The 21,438-nt window shown below is 41.4% G+C and overlaps 1 protein-coding gene across 6 annotated transcripts in view; it reads right to left on the reverse strand.

Annotated features, from left to right (window-relative positions):
* Positions 1 to 1,339: 1,339 nt before the first annotated feature.
* The window catches only part of ANKRD55 (ankyrin repeat domain 55), a 95,578-nt gene continuing 75,479 nt past the window's right edge, over positions 1,340 to 21,438 (reverse strand). For 2 of the 6 annotated variants that reach the window (XM_069491938.1, XM_069491937.1), the window contains 4 exons: positions 18,065 to 18,232; positions 13,382 to 14,046; positions 4,143 to 4,235; positions 1,427 to 1,954 (listed from right to left, as the gene is read on the reverse strand). In XM_069491938.1, coding sequence (XP_069348039.1) covers positions 1,833 to 1,954; positions 4,143 to 4,235; positions 13,382 to 14,046; positions 18,065 to 18,232 — 1,048 coding nt within the window. In that variant the 3' untranslated portion in view covers positions 1,427 to 1,832. Of the gene's footprint in view, positions 1,955 to 4,142; positions 4,236 to 6,336; positions 6,437 to 10,189; positions 10,418 to 13,381; positions 14,047 to 18,064; positions 18,233 to 21,438 lie in introns of those variants that run through there. The other 4 variants (XM_069491936.1, XM_069491939.1, XM_069491940.1 and 1 more) reach the window with 4 other exon arrangements.

Below are 21,438 nucleotides of genomic sequence, written 5' to 3' on the forward strand. Positions count from 1 at the left end.
CGGTTAGTGTGGCAATCTTTTGGATAATTCATAAATATTCCAATCCTCCCCTTTCCAGAAACATGGAAGGATTACATTCCTCTACTTCCTTTGAAGTTAGGCATGTCCATGTGATTTAGCAAATGCAATGTGAGAGGACACGATAATACTCACCTCTCATTTCTTCTGCTTTTGTCACCAAGGAATGTACATCAGCCAACTCTGTCAGCTGGTGTGGGACACGGACTGTGAATAAGAAACAGACCGTGTTAGCCAGTGAGATTTTGGCTGTTTATTACTGAAGCGGAAGCTAGCCTATGCTGACTAATCTAGGCAGTGGGGGGCCAGGTATCTACTTGTGGATGGACATGGATTTAGAAGTAGCCTCTTGACACAACTGAACAGCTGCACAGTCTGATGCTTATAAAGAATGACTCTTCAAAGACAAAAATAGCCTGCAAACAAAACGAAACAAAGAAAACTCTTCAGAAGCTATGTTCTTAGAGCTCTTCTGTTTGTAATGGGATCTGCCCTCCTTTTAGCTACTGCCTACCTTGGCTTTCTCTTTTACCATTTCTGATTCAGACAATTATCATTGTTCATATGGGATTGTGGACTAGTGACCTATTTCACTATCACTTAGTAAATCTCCCTCCTTCCTTGCCAACTCCCTCTCCGCCTCTCTACTTCCTTTCCTTCCTTCCTTCAAAAAGATTGAGTGCCTACTTTGTACCTGGCACTGTACAAATTTCTAGAAGGACAGAGCCAAAGAATTGTGATTTGGCCCCAGAAGAGCTTCTGTCTGGTTAAGGGTAGAGTTTCACCTCTCTAAACAAATAATACTAATATAAAGTGGGAAATGTTATACAGGTACCTGAAATATTTACAAAATAATATGCAGGCTCAGAAAAAACATGGAGTGACCATCATCTTATGTGGCTAAGCCTTGAACTTTATACAGACCTCTAGCCAAAATCAATCCACACAACACACAAACATCTCAGTAAGGAGATCTGCAGTTAATAGTAGTCTTTAAAAACTTTGCTAAGTCTTAAGCATGGGAAGGTCTTGAGTAGACAGAGAAGATTATTTTGAAACAGAAAAAAGAATAAATATGTAGAGTATTTGAGGAATGTGTGAGAAATGCCTATTCAATTCTTTCAGGCCAGGATGTAGACCTTTCCAACTCACATGACCTTCTCACTGTTAGAACAATCAATAATCTCTGAGAACGACAGCAGGTGGAAATAATCAAATAACACAGGCGAGATAAACATGGTCAAGTGACTTGGGCTGTCGCCAGGAACTGACAATGTTGGAAAATGTTTTGCAGAGCATTGTACATTTAAAAGCCGTAAACTGTGACTGATTATAGGCATTATTACTTTAATGTTAATTAGGTTTCATTAGTCTAAGGTAGAATTACAATAAATGTGAAGAACATGCGTGGGAAGTGTGCTTTTTCTGTTTTTTATTCAGCAAAGCATACTTTTTTTTTTTTCAAAACATAAAATCACTCAGCAAAAAAACAACCAAACAACAACAAGAAGCAGCAAACACACCACAAAGCAAATCAAAAATAGCTGAGTTTCCCTGCTAACATATTTTGTCTTTTAATTTTGGCATGTAGAGGTCACAGAAAGTCACAGACTTACAATATATGCACAATCAAAGATTCTAAGGGCTTATTTAGGAAATTATCTTCACTTGAAATAAAGAATTTTGAGTTATAAAACTGAATGGCTTACAGAATGCAGCTTACTAAAGTCTTTGTTCTTACAAACTAGAGTCATCTCATCCTTTGAGAGTTGAAAATATATAGAATCTATATGTCTTGTGGTTAGCGGCCACAGTCAGTTTTCCCCATTGGCGGGACTGCCGGAGTGCTCGCTCTCGTCAGCTGGTGTGCTGTGTCCCCGCTGGCTTGGAATAGCAGGAAGCACTCTGTTTGTCCGCAGAGGTTCTCCAGAGAGAACTGGGGAGAAAAACAGAATGAGAGACTCTCAGGATTTGCTTCTCTCAGAGTCTTATAAGGAAGGTGGCAGGAGAGGTGTGTCATTTCTTTAGGGGCAGAGGCATTTCTAAGAAGCTTGTCCTGCTGAGAGCTGGACTGCACAGAGAAGACGTATCTGCCCAGGCTGGCCACAGGGAGGCTGGGATTTCAAACGTGCACTAGTACAAGGCTGTGCCATGTTTGGAGAAAACACGATGGGGCTGTGCGTGCCTGGAAGGGCTCTTCCTTGGGGTGGAGTCGCTGCCGATGTTCAGCAACTGCTCCCCAGGCTCTAAACGAGCCCAAGCCATTTGTGCTGTGCTTTTATGCAAACCTCAGAAGGTTCTCAGGTTTCTTTCAGAAAAGGCACTGTGTGCCCTTTCATTTCTTGTTCATAGAGCTAAGTTGATCAAAGATGTTTATCTTTCCTTCTCTCCTGAAACTTAATTGTGAAAGGCAAAGCTGCTGAGCTCTGCCAAAGAAAACCTCTCCTCCCTGGCTTCTCCAAGCCCCAGCAGGAGTCAAGACAGAGCGACTCTTTCCTTAACCAGATTTCTTTGTGGCTACAGTTTTGCTTAAAGACGGGTTCGGGCTTGAATTTCATCCAAGGACAGAACTGACGCCATACAGAGCTCTCACTTTACACAAATCAGTAAAGAGCAGAGGAACTGATCTGTCAAGGAAGAGGTCCTGGTTTCTGCTACTAAACTCTCTGTGTGACTGGCCATTTCCCTCTGTCTCTTAGTTTTCTTATCTGCAAAAAGACAGGGTTGTACTTGGCTCCCATGGTTCATTGTTTTTTATCAGAAGAGTTCTAGAACTCTTAGTTTGTCTCCTTCAAACCCTAGACCGGAGGAGAAGAGACATATTGGATACTTACTCTGTGCAAACAGTGTGCTAAGTGCTTTACATATGTTGTCTCATTTAATTCTCCCATCAGTCTTACCAGGCTGGACTACTGTTACAGACAGAGTGAGGAAACTGAAGTACAGAAAGGCTGAGAAAGTTGTCTAAAATAGTTAGGGCAGCTCTGAAATCACCTAACCTACCATTAGGATGTAGAGGGGCTCTGTGTGTGTGTGTGTGTGTATGTGTGTTACAAATGGTGTGGGGTGAAATAGGAAGAAAAAAAGGAAAGAAATTAGAATCCAGTAAACATTGCTCATTTCATGAGGCAGAAGACTCGGCGTCCTGTAGTTTTGCTTCTGGCTCTGCAATGGAAACAGTGATACAACCCACCTCAAAGGACTATGAGGGTATCCAAACTCAGCATCCCTGGGTGTGGGGCCCAAGAGTCTACTTTATCACAAGCACCCCAGGTGAGACTTAAGCACGCTTAAGTTTGAATATCACTGGCCCAGTGGAATATATTAGCATTGTGTATTAGGAGAGAATTTTTTTGTATAAAATATTTTAAAATAAATCACTAAGGCCGGGCTCAGTGACTCACACCTGTAATTCTAGCACTCTGGAAGGCCAAGGCAGGAGGGGTTGCTTGAGCTCAGGAGTTTGAGACCAGCCTGAGCAAGAGTAAGACCCTGTCGCTATGAAATATAGAAAAAATTAGCCAGGCGTCCTGGTGTGCGCCTATAGTCCCAGCTACTCTGGAGGCTGAGGCAGGAGGATGGCTTAAGCCCAGGAGTTTGAGGTTGCTGTTGAGCTAGGCTGACGCCACGGCACTCTAGCCCAGGCAACAGAGTGAGATTCTGTCTCAAAGAAAAAATAAAATAAAATAAATCAATAATGCTGTAAGTAATCCTGATGAACAGCATTTTCTTTTTGCTTAGGAATGCAGGGACTGTGAGTACAGAGACAATGCACATTTCTATCTGTCCAATGCAGTAAGGAAACCAATGTCAAGAGGCCAGTCTTAAGAATTTTTAAAGTACCTTCTTCTTAAGGACATTAAATAATACATAGCAAAATAAACTTGTTATTGTTTTTATAGTTCAAACACAAAAATTCTTGAAGGGGGTATTCTTTTTCTTTTTTAAAAAATAAGCATTACCAAGTTGGATGAAGCTTTAAAGATTGTCTCTATTTTCCTGTGATTTATAAGTTTTGGCACCTGATGTTCCCTTAGAAAATGAAAGTAACTGAAATAACATTTAGTTGTGTCTAGACATGTTAACACTTGCAAAGAAAGCTGAACAAGATTCATAATACTTACATTTTTGGTCTGGTAGGGGAGCTAGGTTGTTCCGAGTGAAAGGAATATCCCTGATTTTGGGTCTGTTTGGGGAGAGATGATGAAAATTTTGTCCTGGGGACAAACATATTTGCATCAATCATTTGCAGCTCAACCAAGTGCAGATTATAAAATGCAATAGGTAAGAGAGTCATAAGTTGTTAGAGATCACTAAATTTAAGATGGTAACAACAATGAAAACATGATGATAGCTACACTCTATTGCATTTCTATTAGATGCCAGTCACTGTTTAAATGAGAGGAAAAGGTACTAGAAATCATTTCTTGAATGAACTACTTTAAATAATAGTTTACAAACAAGCACTATTGGTTACTTACCCCATAAAAGTTAAAGTTGAAAAAAAATTAAAGCAGTATAGATACGGCATAGCTTATTGCATATTCATCAAATTGTTGATAAATGAGTGGGTGATAAGACATTCTTCTAGAGCAGTGTTTCTCAATCCTGGGTGCATGTAGGAATTATCTGAGGAGTTAGAAAGAAACACTGCTGCCTTGGCTACGCCCCAGATCAATTAAATCAGAATCTCTGGCAGTGGGGCAGATGTTTATCAGCGTCCAGGTGACTTCATATGTGTAGCCGGGATTGAGAATCCTTGACCTAGAAGACAAGCTGAGTGGAAGCACTTGGGAGATCTATTCTCTAACTTGGATGGTAAGCGTGGTGTGCTGGTGCTGCATGGGCCATGGGAACCGGCTCTTATGAGCTGATGGCTCCATTTTGAGGAATTTGTGAGCTGTTTGACATCACACTAGTGTTCTAAGATCAGCCATGGTGGGAGTATTTACACCACAGAAATCAGCAAGCCCTGATTTTTCTCCCCGAGACCCAGTGATTAAACACTCATCAACATACTACTGATTACAAAGATAGATGTTCCAGATATCTGAAAATAGTAGGGAATGCACCAAAGTTATTTAAGTCCATTTTAAAAGTTGACAGAATGGGTCAGGTGCAGTAGCTCACACCTGTAATCCTAGCACTTTGGTGAGGCCAAGGCAGGAGGCTCACTTGAGGCCTGGAGTTCAAGGCCAGCCTGGGCAACATAGTGAGACCCCACCTCTATTTTTTAAAAAATAAAAGTTGACAGAATGATGTAATGAACAAGAGCTTGGGCTCTGGGGTCAGACAGGATTAGGCTCAATTCCCTGCTTCCTACTTTTTAGCTGTATGCCTTTAGGTAAGTGACATAACCTCTCTACACCTTAATCTCCTCATATGTAAAATGGTGAAAATAATTGTATCTGTTTTTTCCAGTTGTCATGAAGAGTAAATCAGAGAACAAAGTAAAGCATTTTGCTTACAGGGTAATGCACTTGATAAACATTAGCCAAAAAGGATAATTTGATCTTTTGCCTAGCAATCTAGTAAGATGGAACCAGAATTGCTACAGGAATGCTCCTAGAGTTTATGAGTCTTCAGTTTGGGCAAAGTAGTCTTTAGCACGAGGGAAAAAAAAAAAAAAAAAAGAAAGAAAGAAAGAAAAAGAAAAGCTTTGGTCAAGATCTATTTTTCATCTGCTTAAGTGACTCTCACGGGGGATTGTCTGTGTAGGGGCAGCCACCTACGCAGTGTCAGTTGATGGAGATTGAGCAAAATCTCCAGTCTCCCTGGTGGATATTTTTCCATTATATTTTATTGCTTTGAACTTTGAAGGTAAAACAACTTCAGGAGCCATTATTTATAAAGAAAACATTTCTGGTTAGAATTACATTAAAACCCATATTAGCTCATACCTTCATTATCCATGAACATTTGAGCAGAAATTTGCAAAACCAAGAAATTGGATAATAGTAATTATAAATTAGGTTTATTGAGCACTTACTATTGGTAGGAACTGGACTAAATTCTGTAGGCATAATCTTATTTAACCCTGACCACCACCTTTTCTTATGAGATAGACTCTATGATCACTTCCATTTATAAACGAGGACCCTATGACTTGGAGGCGTTCTGAAAGTGTTCAAGGCCACATGCTGGGAAGTGAGAGAGCCTAGACTCCAACCCAGGTCCGTCCGACCCTATGACTTATACTAATCTGCCTCCTCCAAGCAATGTAGCTGGGATGGAAGATGTGGGCAGAGAAGGGCTGCAGCAGTGACTTGGGAGATGAAGGGGAGTTAAACTTTATTCCACGCTGGCATTTTGCTGTTTTCAGGGACAGGCTGGAGCCGTGCATAACCGAAAGCTGTCTTTGTGCTGCAGGCATCTCCAGGGAGTCCAGTTTATGGGGACAGGGTCAAGGGACACTGTCCTAGAATAAAAGGGCAGGAAAGGTTTTTACAGTTACATGAAGGAACCACAGGTGACTGCAGAATTAATAACAATAACAACAAATAATTTATTTTTTTAAATTTATTTTACCATCTATTGAGTACCCAATGTATTCTAGACTCTAGGGTACAAAGAGAAGAAGGCAAGGTGCTCGGGGGAGCTTATAATCTATGTGGGAGGACAGGCAGGCAGCCTTGTCATTCTGAAGCCCCATGAGTGTGCTGGAGTTTGTGCTAGAGTTTGTGAGGGCATTGCAGACAAAGGAAGGGTCAGGAGGTCGCGGTGTTCTTGGATCCCACAGACCTTGCTTGAATGTCGGCTCTGCCACCTCCTAGCTAGTTCTGTGGCCTTAGGCAGGAAAGAGAACCTCTTCATTTCTTCAACTATAACAGGAGGACAAAAAGCCCTCTCCTGCAATGTTGTGGAAAGCAAAGTGTGTAGGTAGGTCATTGTCTGCCCCAGAGGAGGTGGCTCAGCGAGGTAGAGCTATTCTTACTATGAGTAGTAAGAAAGAACACACCCCCTACAGGAATCAGGGTGACCTTAGCATCGAAGGTGAGTTTTAAGCTGGTTCTTAAAAAATTGTAGAAGTCTGTCCAGCATACAACGGAGAGAACCCAAAATAATAACAAGGACGAAGATGGCATACAGTGAAAAGGTGTGGGGTTATCAAGGAACTGAGAGATATTTAAGGAACTGCTGACGGGGTTGGGAGTGGGGGTGTGAGATGGGAGGTGCGGAAGCTGAGAACGGGAAGCTGAGGCCAGACCATGCCGTGAGGGCTTTGTTTGTCCAGTTTAGGACTTTGGCCTTTATCCTGGAAAGCTGCAAAGCCTCTGATGGGTCACGGGATCAGGGGGGTCACAGGATCAGGCCTACCCAGCCAGAAGGGTGCATTGTTGCTGGGATAGTCTAGAAAATTCTGGAGAAGAAAGTTCTCTCTTGAGGGAGAAAGGAAGTGAGCACTTTCTTACTTTTCTCGTGATGGCTTGTAAATAACCAGGCTAGTAGAAAACACCACAGAGCTTTCTGTTCCATTTTCTCTGAAAGCTGTTCTCAACAAATTAAGCTGATGTGCTTCACATTCCAACTCATTAGGATAAGTGCCTCATCCCCCATCTCTCTGCGTCTAGCCCACTGACAGGTCTCAATAAATGTTAAGCAATAATCATTACAGCTAAATGTTCAGGGTTGCTGATGTAAGCACAGGATAGTGGCTGCCCGGAATCCAAACAGAAGCACTGCTAGCCCATATTATTTCTACTGAACCCAAGGCAGGAAAGCCAAAAATCCAGAGATAAAACGGACTATCCCAGTTCAAGTCAGTGGTACAGTGATATGATTTACAGTATCTAATTGCTTTATCACATTAAGCTTTCACATAAAATACGGATGCTCAATGTAGGAAGCTGCTAAGTTTCAACCCCCCTAGACTAACTACTTAAACTCCGTAAGAAAGCCCTTTCAACTGTAGTGCACAAGCCTCGGTAGTTCTGTTTTTAAAAATTTATTATTATTTTTTTTTAAGAGCTGGGGTCTTGCTATGTTGCCTAGGCTGGACTCAAATTCCTCGGCTCAAGTGATCCACCTGCTTAGCTTCCAAAGTAGCTGGGATTACTGGCATGCCTCAGTGGTTCTAAACATAATCTATCAACTTGGGTTATAAAAATGTTCACAAAAATAAAATCCAGAAGGCAGAGAAAGCTCTTTGTACTGGGGAGGACAATTCCACTGTAGAGAATTGGTAGGCATACCAACAATCTGGACTTTAAGATTTAAACAGAGAAACACATTGCCAGGATGATACCTTCCTATTTAAATTTGTGTTCCAGTTCTGAATATATCACTGATCAGTACGACTCCGAGCAAATCATTTAGCTTTCCTAGGCCATGTGAATTATAACTGGAAAGGGCCCCATGAGACACAATGGTCGCAGCCCCTGTATCCAGAAGGTAAGGAAACTAGGCCATAAAGATGATGTTTCTTGCTTTGTCAATCAGGGTTCATCCAGGAAGACAGAGACCTTGCTAGATCTTTCAAACAGGGGGAATTTCATACAGAGCATTGGTTATACTGGTGCTAGGAAAGCTGAGAAGCCAAACAAAGGGCAGGTGAAGGGACAGTCCTGGGATTAGCCATGGCAGAAAGACACGGCCACCGCTAGGCTGGAGAGAGGATGGGGGAGATGGCGTTACCGAGGCCCAGAAGCCAGGGGAGCCCGCACCAGAGTGAGGGACTATGTGGAGGGACTGGGGGACATGGGACCCACTGGGGATCCCACAGGGAACAGGGCCCCTGCCGGCTACTGGTTTCCTACTGGGCTTCCCTCTTTCTCCGGCTCTTAACCTTCCCTCAGTGCCTCCTGTTAGTCGAACCACCTGGGAGCCAGCTGGCAAGGGAGCTAGGGCGTGGAGTTCCCCAGGGTAGAGTGGAGTGGGAGGGAGAAGACAAGCAATCGCCTGGCACACTGACTTAAACTGCATCATCTTTAAAACAAAGTTCATCTCTAGCTGGTCTCTAAGGTGTAGTGCTTAACATAGGGCTTGACAGTTAAAAAAAAAAAAAAAGTGGGTGTATACACATGTAGTATTACATGCAAGTCATTGTTCTAAGTACTTTGTACCCATCATCTCATTTAATCTTAACAGCTACCCACAATCCTATGAGTTAGGCATTTTCTCCCATTTTTCAAATGGGGAAATGAAGGCTCAGAGAATTTAAATAACAGCAAGGAAGTGTCAGAGCCAGAATTCGAACCCACGCAATATGGCTTTAGAATCACTCTTTTTTTTCTCTTTAAAAAAATTTTTATTTTAGTGCATACTTAGAATGGATATAGAATTGCTCTCTTAACCAGTGGAGTAAACTGCCTCTTGATAAATTTCTATCATAAGCACTCAAGAATCATTTAATGTATGATCAAATGACTAAGGTCCTTTCCATTTTAAAACTCTATGACCTTGTATCTAAACATGAGAAGAAAGTCAATTTAAAGTCAGTTGCAAGGCCGGGCGCGGTGGCTCACGCCTGTAATCCTAGCACTCTGGGAGGCTGAGGCGGGTGGATCGCTCAAGGTCAGGAGTTCGAGACCAGCCTGAGCGAGACCCCGTCTCTACTAAAAATAGAAAGACATTATATGGACAACTAAAAATCTATATAGAAAAAATTAGCCGGGCATAGTGGCGCATGCCTGTAGTCCCAGCTACTCGGGAGGCTGAGGCAGTAGGATCGCTTAAGCCGAGGAGTCTGAGGTTGCTGTGAGCTAAGCTGACGCCACGGCACTCACTCTAGCCTGGGCAACAAAGTGAGACTCTGTCTCAACAAAAAAAAAAAAAAAAGGTCAGTTGCACGATCATTTTAGCAAATCCATATTCCTTAAAGCTCATTTACAGGCTGAAAACTCTTGGGAGATTTGTCTTATCTGACTTATTTGCCTGGACTGGCTCCTAGTTATAATCAGCATTCAATAAATAAATAAATAAATAAATAAATAAATGCTTTGATACAGACACAGCTGATTTCTTAATATTCCCTTGGAGATTTCACTTCTCCTCTGCTATTCTGCTGCCCCAGGACTTTTCCAGTTACTTCATCAGGTACTGAGTGAATCCCCAAACATGTTTATTCAATTTCCTTTTATTTCAAATAATATAGAAATTTTTGGATGGCACCCATGGCAGAATCTACTAGTTCTCTATCTAATATCTACTCTCTCTTCTCCCTTAGAAACAGAAATCCAATTCTGGGGGGACATAAATATGCCCAGCTAAAAGATGACAATTCCCAGTCTCCCTTGTGGATAGGTGTGACCCTGTGACTAAAGATCTGGCCGGTGAGACGTAGGCAGAAGGGTGGGGCTTAAGGCAGATGACTTTTTAATAGGATTGGATTCAGCTGGGGATATCCATTTTTCCCTCCTCCTCACTTCCTTCTTCCTGCTCCATCAGCCACTGAAATGACCTGGAGGACAGAAGCCACGTGTTAGCCTGAGGCGCACACAGGTGGAAGGAGCCCATGTCTCTGGTGATCATGGAGCCAGCAAGTGTCTGGGAACTGCCTACTTCAGATGTCCTTCATATGAGAGCAATAAACTTCCATGTTGTTTAGGCCATTGTGACTTCCACATTCTTTTACAGGAAGCTGAACCCAATCCTAACCGATAGACCTTTGGAACAGAAAAAGAACTAGACTTTCAAATTTTCACAAGATTTTCAAAAGAGAAGGTCTTAGTTTGGCTAGGACAGGACTAACTCCAGAAAGCAGGATGGGTTGAGGCCCTGGAGGCCACTCCAGTGCCAAAAGGTAGCAGACCACCATGTTTCCTTCCTTATCCTTCTGCAGAGAAAATGCAGACATGACCCAGGCCTGCAGCCAAATGCCTCAGTGCTTTGTGGAGGAAGCAAAATCTTGAATGGAGTTTTTCTCAGACACCAGGACATAGTCTTAATGGGTTTATCCATATTTCTCCTGGGCCTACATATGTATAAATATGTCTGATGGAGCCACATTCTACCTCAAAGTCTTCAGGTGCACACACATATTGAGGGAAGAGAGCGTGTTTCTGGTGATTGTGGAGCCACCAAGTATTTGGGAACTGCCTACTTCATACGACTTCTTTAAATGGGAAGGAACTGTGCTCATTCTAAAAGAAATCTGGCCCCCCTCACCTTTTAAAAAGCACGTTGCCCTCTTGCTCTTTGTTTTTCTACTCTTGTAGAATGATGGGTTCAAGAAATGAGCCATTTTTTCTTTTAACCCTACTATAAGGAAAACAACTGAAACACTTGGATAGGAATGTCGGACACTCCGTGGAGAGATGCTGGAGAGGTGTGGACTGAACTGACCTGGGGACGGTGACGTCCAAGGGGACCGTGGGTACTCAGATCCAGCTAACTATTGCCATGTGGGAACACGGGTTCGGTGTTGCCAGATTTTTCAATTTCTCAAGAGAAGCTAGAATTTTACACTTTTATGCAACATGTCATAATTTTAAAATATTGACAATTAATTCACTTAAAAATAAACCAAGATACTGTGGTATTGAACAGATTTTAGAAGTTGTTTTGCAGCCTCTGCTCTAAAGCAATCCCAGCCTCTGGTCACCCAAATCACTTGTGGATTCTTTTTTTATTTATTTTTTTTTAGGCTAGTAAAGTGAATCAGTGGAAGTGGAGAAGGAACAAAAAAATCTGTGCTCTATTAGTTGTAAACACCACTGTACTCGGACGATCCCTGTGGATCATTTTTAAAAAATACAACTAACTTCTCTAGTATGATACACTTATTTATAAGTGTGGGAACTAGATGCATATACATTTATTTGTATGCATATGAAAATATAAATTCTTTAGTGTGAGACATTTATTGAAAAGGGGATATATATATTTCAGTATATATAGATATATATATGTATAAAATATATCTGGAAGGATAAACAAAAAATTAATGACATGGTAGCTTTGGACGAGGGGCACTCAATAGCAGCGGGAAGAGAAGGGAGGGAGAATTGCCATTTAACCTTTTGGTATGTGTTGAGATTTAAACCATAAATGTGAAAACATGTCACCTTTCTACATATACATATATGGCCATTTTCCCTCATCCCTCACCAAGATTTTGGCTCAGTAGATTTGGGATGGGAATAGAATGCCTTTAAAAACACATAATCAGTCTGGGTGCGGGGCCTCATGCCTATAACACTAGTGCTTTGGGAGGCTGAGGCAGGAGGATTCCTTGAGGTCAGGAGTTTGAGACCAGCCTGGGCAACTTAGTGAGACCCCGTCTTTACAAAAAAAAAAAAAAAAAAAAATTAGCCAGGCATGGTGGTACATGCCTGTAGTGCCAGCTACTCAGGAGGCTGAGGTGGGAGGATCGTTTGAGCCCAGGAGTTTGAGGTTGCAGTGAGCTATGCTGATGCCACCTCATTCCAGCCTTGGTGACAGAGCAAGACCCTGTCTCAAAAACAAAGACACAAACAAAAAACCCCTAAAAAACAAAAAAAAACCCCACACAATCACACAAACAAATTAAATCCTTGTAGGTGATTTTGCCACACACCCCTTGGTTAAGAATCCTTGCTAGTGGAAATGGCAATATTCCTGCTGCAACCTGGCAGACTCCACACATAGTTGCTGGGAAGAGGAGAAGGCACATACCTCTACTTGATGACTGCTCTCAGAGTGGAAAAGCAGAATGTCTTCACAGCCTAGAAATCTCAAATCAAGTGGCACTCCAGGGCTGGGCGCAGTGGCTCACGCCTGTAATTCTAGCACTCTGGGAGGCCAAGGTGGGCGGATCATTTGAGCTCAGGAGTTCGAGACCAGCCTGAGCAAGAGCGAGACACTGTCTCTACTAAAAATAGAAAGAAATTATATGGACAGCTAAAAATATATATAGAAAAAATTAGCCGGGCATGGTGGTGCATGCCTGCAGTCCCAGCTACACAGGAGGCTGAGGCAGGAGGTTCGCTTGAGCCCAGGAGTTTGAGGTTGCTGTGAGCTAGGCTGACGCCATTGCACTCTAGCCCGGGCAACAGAGCAAGACTCTGTCTCAAAAAAAAAAAAAAAAAAAAAAAGAATGTAAGCTCCATGGGGCACTGGTGATTTTTCTATTTTAGTCCCAGCTGCTAGGGAGGTTGCGGCAGAAGGATTGCTTGAGCCCAGGAGTTTGAGGTTGCTGTGAGCTAGGCTGATGCCACAGCACTCTAGCACAGGCAACAGAGTTGAGACTGTGTCTCAAAAAAAAGAAAAAAAAAAAAAAAAAGAAAAAGTGGCACTCCAGGAAGAAAAGGTGGCCTTAATCACACATTTTATTCTCACCCTGTTCTCTCGGCTGTCGTCACTGCAGTCTCTAGCCTACAGTTGTATGAGACATTTCCTGTACAGAGCCTGCCAGGAATGAAGAAGAAGAAATCAAGGACATTACCTGATGATGGATTATGGAGATGAGGAAGGTGTGGTGGCACCAAGACGTCCTGGTGACCAGGCCGGCCAGTGAGCAACCTGTCTAGCAGCTTATCAGAAGAAGACACAGTCCAAGATTTGTAGGAGAACACCTGATTAGGATCACTCCTCCAGGGGTTCTCTAGCAACATTTGGCAGCCAGTTCTGTTATTTAATAAATCCTGCTCACTTCGGCTTTTCTGAGATTGCTGTGTGGTATGGTGAGGACCAGAGCTCAGGCCGGTGTGGGAAGTGGCCCCGTGGGAGGCTGTCAGGAAATTATTGCCCAGGGTGATGGGTGGGAGACTCTGCGTTCTGATTGGTGGAAGCCCCTTACGGGCCAGAGGTTTCTTTTCTGGCAAGAGATATTTTGAATTCTCTGAGGTCCTCTTCTTAAATTCAACCATAGCCACCTGATCACCAGGTTGTTCTTGGCAGTTGGTACCCACGATGCTGTCAAAGGTGGTGATGATGTCATCAACTTCCGAGGTGTTGTCCTCCCTGTGTCGGTCCCAGCTGTGATCCTTCTGATGGGCTCCTTGCTCTTCTTTCTTGTTTTTGCAGAAGATTTGGTTGAGCACACTGAACCGTCCCTCCTTCTTCTGGGGTCTACTGTTCTGGGAGGGAAGGGGTCGAGCAGGCTGTGCTCTATGGGAACGTAAAAGAACAAGGGTGGTGTATGAGGATAGGAAGTGGAGACATCATTCACCAAAATACCGCCCCTCTGTTCTGTCTGCTTAATCATGTTGCCCAAGATCCTTCATAGACACCCCAAAGCCTGCTCCAGTCAAAGGTGATGTGCAAGAACTTACAACACCCTTCACGATCCCCTTCCCGAAGGGGTACCTTACCATTGTTAGCTGTTGCCCCGTGAGAACATTTCTTAGATTCTTCTTGCTCTCTCAGGGGCTATCCTTTCAAAATTTACACCTAGATCATCTGTTTTCACCAAGGAGTTAACTAAACTGAAAATAGCTTAAAGTGTTACTGTTCTCACTTCTCAAAGACGTCAATAGGAGTGCAAGCTTTAAATCAGAGATGAAGGCTGAGGCTTTGAGTTCAGGCTTCGACTAGCAGGAGGAGGATGGAGGATGCAGAGGTAGGGAGAGAGTGGTTTTAGGCTTTCTCTGAAAGAGATACTACGGAATCCGGACAGAGTGCTGACTCAGGAACCTTGACCATTTTATGCTGTTTGTGTGTTCTTTGTTTTTCTTTCAGTTTTTTTTTAAACTAAATTTCCTGTTGAAAATACTTTTTTTTTTTTTTTGATACAGAGTCTCATTCTGTTGCCCTGGGTAGAGTGCAGTGGCGTCATTATAGTTCATTGCAACCTCAAACTCCTGGGCTCAAGTGATCCTCCTGCCTCAGCCTCCCCTAGAGTGCTAGGATTTACAGGCGTAAGCCACCGGGCCTGGCCCTAAAAAATACTTTTTAGAAAAGTGTACTAAAGAAAAACAAGGAAATAAGCTTTAGTCTGGGCTCCCCCTGGAGAAGAGGGAGTATGCAAGCCAGAGCCAGGCGTGGCAGCAGGAAGGTGAGCAATGCCCGATGTGCAGGCAAATTCTAAGGAAAAAGGCCAGCAGTTGTCCAGCTGGCTCTATTTATGTCTCGGGAGCTTCCCCTAGGCACTATTCTGGTTTTGTACCTTGAAAAATTTTGTGTGATTCTCTTTTGAGGCCCCAGTTGACTTAATGCTTTCCCCAGTAGGAATTAATGATGAAACCTGACCCATGTGCATGCCCCTAAGAGTCGGATTGCAACGTTACTTTTCGGAGTGAGATACTGTAATCTGTAATGTGAAAAACATCACCGCTTATTTTGGATGCACATAATGAATGTTTTCTCTACAGGTCACACAGTATATAATTGAATCTTCATAATCTATGATGTATTTTTATCTTCATTTTTTCACCTTCAGTAGGTATTTTGAAATATTGAACACAGCTTGTGACTCTTAATACTACTAGAGAGAATGCCAGGGGATGTCTGACATTCTTTCAAGTTTCCCTGTACAGAATGTGTCCTGTGCCAACTAGTGCTGTCGCAGCATCTTCTACGATCCATCTCCTTCTCCTGTTAAAGGTTGTGCTTTAGGTCAGTGGGTCTCAAAGTGTGGTCCTCTAAACCCTGGGGGAGAGGTCCCCAGGACTCTTTCAGGGGTTTCATGAGGTTAAAACTACATTCACAGTAACACCAAAATGTGATTTGTCTTTTGCACTATGCTGCCTTTGCACTGATGGTGCAACAGAGATGGTGGGTAAAATTGTGGGTTTCTCAGTGCAAATCAGGACAACTCACAGTTGTCAATGTACTCACAGTAAAAGAAAAAAAAGTCATTTAACTTAATAATGTCCTTGTTTAGTCAGTAAAAGTTATTAATTTGATTAAATATTGACCCTTGTATATATATTTTTTGACAACATAAGAAGTATTCAAAGCAATTTTGTGTACTATATACTGAGGTACGGTGGCTGTCTTAAGGTAAAGCACTGGCGCAATTGTTTGAGTTGCCAGCTGAACTAGGCACTTTTTTTTCATGAAACACCACTTTTTTTTGTAGACACAGGTCTGGCTATGTTGTTCAGGTTGGTCTCACACTCCTGGCTTCAAGCAGTCCTCCTGCTTTGGCCTTCCAAACAGCTAGGATTATGGGCGTGAACCACCGCACCCGGCCATGGAAGACCATTTTTATTACTTACAGACAAACTATGGTTATGTGGTATTTGCAGAAATTTTCTCAAAAATAAAGTGAAATACATTGAAACAGAGAGTAGAACAGTGGTTAGCAGAAGTAAGCGTGAGGTGGGGAGAATGGGGAGATGTAGGTCAAAAGGTACAAAGTTGCAGTTACACAGGATGAGGAAGTCTAGGGAGCTAAAGCAGAACATGAGGACTATCGTTAATACTATTGTATTGTGTACTAGAAATTTGCTAAGAGAGATTTTAGGTGTTTGTAACACACACACAAAAAGGTAACTATGTGAAATGAGGGATATGTTAATTGGCTTGACTAGTAATCATTTCATTATGTATATTTATAACAAAACTCATATTGTATACCTTACATACATATATATACACACACACACAATAAAAAATATATATACATATATTTTTTGAGACAGAGTCTCACTCTGTTGCTCAGGCTAGAGTTCCATGGCATCAGCCTAGCTCACAGCAACCTCAAACTCCTGGACTCAAGCGATCCTTCTGCCTCAGCCTCCCGAGTAGCTGGGACTACAGGCATGCGCCACCATGCCTGGCTAATTTTTTCTGTATACATATTTAGTTGTCCATATAATTTATTCCTATTTTTAGTAGAGACGGGGGTCTCGCTCTTGCTCAGGCTGGAATAAAAATATATTAACAATGAACAAAGTGAATATTTCATTTCAAGGTAAACAACTAACAGTTATTGTTACCAATGACAAAAGTCTAGCTTTCAAGCAAAAATTAGAATTTTGGAAAACTTGTGTTCACACTGTGAACCTGACAGCATCCCAATACATAAAGGCTCTTCCAAGGAGATTGGTGGTGATATTAACAAATGTGACTTTTTGATATTGTATAATGAAATGTGTCATATGGAATATTTTTATAACTAAATGAATATTTTTGGAGTATTCCAAAATATTTTTCCAAATGACCAATGCAAAACATTATAAAATCATGGATGTGTACAAAACCCATTTAAAGTGAAAATATAATGATGGCTTCCAATGTGACAGAGTACAAAAAGTTCATTGATATGGTAACAGAGTCTACATTGCAACTAACCTTTAGGAAAATACTACTTGTCAAGTTTTGGTGTAGTATTAAAAAAGAAAATACTCATAATTATCTGAAAAGTTTATTGAAATACTCGTCCTTTTTCCAGCTGCATATCTACGTAACGCCAGATTGTCTTCGCGTACTTCAGTCAAAACATCATATTGTGACAGATTGAATGCAGGAGCAGATGTGGGAACCCAGCCATATTCTATTAAGCTTATATTAAAACATCAAAGAGATTTGCCAAAAATGCAAAACAATGCCGTTCTTCTCATTAAAATTTCTTTTGTTTTGGAAAATAGAAATATTAAATAAAACATTTTTATTTTTAATTTAAAAATATGGTATTTATGTTAATATGCAAATGTGAGTTAATTATAGTTTGAATGAATAACTAAATATTTTATTATTTTAAAGATATTTTATATATTTCATAAATATAGTTTATATTCTATTTTAATATTTCTAAGTTTTAGTTTCTAATGCCATAAATATTGAGAGGTCTAATGCACATAAACAAAAACTCTTGGGGGGTCCTCAATAATTTTTGAGAGTGTAAAAGGGTCCAGGGAACATGAAGTTTGAGAATTGCTAATTTAGGCAAAGGGAGGATTAAGGGGACATAGCATAAAAGGAAGAGGAAAGGGAGAAAAAGGAAAGAAGAGATTCAAGTTCAGTGAATATAAGGCTGATGGAATCACACTTACTACTATCGTTAGTTATATAATTATTTAAAATATACAATTAATATCTTTAATATTATTTAACATTAATGATATAATTATAGTAATATTAAGTTATTGCTGGTTTTGCACATCAGCAATTTAAAAAATTTCATTCAATTTTATAAATCTTTGAGAAGAAGGGAACGAAGAGTGCGTCTTGGTGTACTCACCTGCTCTCTTGGGAGAGGAGTTTGACACACGCCGTGTGGCCGCAATACAGGGCGTAGGCCAGTGGAGTGCTCTCATTGATGTCCCGCAGGTTGCTGTCCATGCCCAACTCCAGCAGTGACTGGACACATTCTTCCTTCCCTGCAGCTGCAGCCCAGTGCAGAGGGGTCCTGGAGGCCACATGGGAAAAGTACAAGTGTCTGAGCACATGGATGGTACAGGTTGCTCAGCCAGCAGCAGCTCCCGCTCTAAGTCGGGTGGAGTCGGGAAGGGCTTGTTGTTATTTACAGCATGGAAACAGTAGGTGTTATATGGGACTGAAAGGTGATGCTGTGTATGTGTGGGGCCTCTCCTCTAACTCTAAGTATACCCAGCCCTTTCTTGCTCTCTGACCTTTCTGAGAATTTCCTAGAAGAGGAAGTGCTGGGTCAAAGGGTAGGAAGAGTTTTAAGGCCTTTTTTTTTTTGAGACAGAGTCTTGCTCTGTTGCCCAGGGCTAGAGTGCCCTGGCGTCAGCCTAGCTTACAGCAACCTCAAACTCCTGGGCTTAAGCGATCCTCCCGCGTTGGCCTCCCAGAGTGCTAGGAGTTTTAAGGCTCTTTATGCAAAGTGCCAAACTGCTTTTCAGGAAGATTGACTCAATTTATCCGCCCACCAGCTGTGTCCCTGTTCCTTGCCTAATATTGGGTGTGATCACCATCCTTAAAAATCTTTGCCAATTGGGCAGGCAAATGATAATTCACTGTTGTTTTCTTTCGGATTTCTTTATTTAATAGTAAGGTTGAACTTTTGAAATATATGTTTATTTGTCATTTGAGGTTCTTCATTGAATGACTCAATGTCCTTTGTTCATTTTTCTATTAGAATGTTAGTGTTTTTCTTACTAATTTGTATGGGCTCTTTGTATATTAAAGATATTGATATTTAATAAGTTATATTTATGCAAACATTTTCTCAATTTCTTACTTTTAATTTTTTAGTCATTTTTCTAAAAAAATTTTTTAAGTCACATTTAATTACCTCTTCATTTTTCTTTCATAATGTTATTCTTAGAAAGTCCTTTTTTAGGCAAAAGGTAGATAATATTCCTCTTAAATTGTTAAAATTTAATTATTTTATTATTAAATAAGTAAAATTTATTAAATTATAAAACTGGCAGTCTCTTAAGAAAACTAAAGGAAAAGCTAGAGACTGGGAGAAAATATTTGCAAATCACATATCCAATGAAGGGCTTATAATTAGTATATAAAGTCTTTCAGAACTGAATAGCAAAATAAAACAATTTCAAAAATTAGCAAAATATCAGAATAGGCACTTCATAAAAGAAGATGTATAGATGGTTAATAAACACATGAAGAAGTGCTCGATAACTTTGTCATTAGGGAAATGTAAATTAAAACCACAATCAGACACTACTACACATCTATTAAAATGGCTAAAATAAGGGGTGGGGGAACCCCCAAAACACAACAAAGTTTGACAATGCCAGGAGCTGGTGAAGCTACGGAGCAACTGGAACTTTCACACATTCCTGATGGGAATGCAAAGTGGTAAAAGCCACTCTGGAAAACAGTTTGGCTGTTCCTTCTAAAGTTAAACATATACTTACCCTGTAACTCAGAATTCCCACTGCTAGATATTTAGCTGGGGAAATGAAACCTTATGTAACACAAATGCCTGTACACAAATGTTTACAGCAGCCTTATCATAATGGCCAAAGACTGGAAACAATGCAATGTCCTTCCATGGGTGAATGGAAAAACCAGCTGTGGTGCATCCACACAGGGGAACACTACTCAGTAATAAAAAGGAGCAGACTGTGGGTACACGCGGCAACAGAGACGAATCTCAAATGCATTCTGCTAAGTGCAATAAGTTGATCACAAAAGGTTACTACTGTGTATTTCCACTTCCATGACATTCTGGAAAAGGCAAAACTATAGGGACAGAGAACTAATGAGTCGTTCCCAGAGCTTAGAGCTGGGAGAGGGTGTGACTTCAGAAGGACAACATGAGTTGGTGCGGGGGTTGATGGAATTGTTCTAAATTCTGTTTGTGGTGGTTACATGAATCTCTGCATGTTAAAACTCAGAACTGTACACCAAAAAAGTAAATTTACTGAATGTAAATAAGAAGAAAACCCATATTTTCTTCTAGATTTATTTTGATTAAAAATAAAAAGTTGTGTGTGCATCTATATGTGTATTTTGGTACGTGCAGTGAGGTATGGAGACCTTCTGGCTATTTTTCTAATTACATAGCCAACTTTTCTCAACACCATTTATTCACGTGGTAGGATTATATTTTGAGATCCTGACCTATCTACATATTTTTCTACCCTTTCCTCTTTCCCCCGTTTAAGGAGATGGCTGACTTTGTGCTCAGGGGAGGGACATAGCAAAGTTGGTAAGAGAAATAATCAGTCTTTCTGCTTCCTAAAGCCAAGCCCAGGACTCCAGGACTGAGAGCAGATTTGAAGCAAAGGCAAAATATTTAACTGAACATATGAAGGGAGATGGCTTTCCTGATACTAGAAAGGGGGTCCTCCTCAGCTGTCAAGGCAGGTATGACAAGAGGATGGTAAGAACATAAAGAACCACTGGACTTAAGAGCAAACGGGGCCAGAAACTTGCTTCCTGGGCAGAGCTGCTAGGAGGGGAGGGTGGGGAATATCTGGGGTGTGTCTAGGCAATGGGACCACAGGCTGCCTAAGGCATAGCGTGGACATAGTTGGACATCATCTGACCTGAAGGGACTAGGACAGAAGACAAGGGGGCCATCCTCCACCTCTATTCCTACACATCTTGGCATTATTAACAATTCTAGAACTATGGCACAATAAGGGAAAGGGGCAGGTGCTGAAAAAGATGAGGTTAAGTTTCCCACTAATTTAGTGGGATAACTCAAAAATACAAATTAGGTTAAATTAGGGATAATAAAAATCATTATAATTTTTAAAATTCTGGGCTGTAAAATGACAATACTTGACATAGTAAATGTTCTATCCTTTCCACTTATGTAGACTCTAAGTTCCGTGTCAGAAGAGAATGAAAACCCTTCACTCACGGTGTTATTCTAACACCTTAGCACAGTGCCTAGCCCACATGGGGTGCAATAAGACAGTCGAATAAATGGATGCTTTTGTGATAGTACCTACACGGTGGCTCATACCTGTAATCCTAGCACTCTGGGAGGTCTAGGCATCAGGAGTTCGAGACCAGCATGAGCAAAAGCAAGACCCCATCTCTGCTAAAAATAGAAAAACTTAGCTGGGCATGGTGGCATGCGCCTGTAATCCCAGCTACTCGGGAGGCTGAGGCAGGAGAATCGCCTGAGCCCAGGAGTTTGAGGTTGCTGTGAGCTAGGCTGATGCCATG

This window comes from Eulemur rufifrons, chromosome 17 (genome assembly GCF_041146395.1).
Source record: "Eulemur rufifrons isolate Redbay chromosome 17, OSU_ERuf_1, whole genome shotgun sequence".
Taxonomy (NCBI): Eukaryota; Metazoa; Chordata; class Mammalia; order Primates; family Lemuridae; genus Eulemur; species Eulemur rufifrons.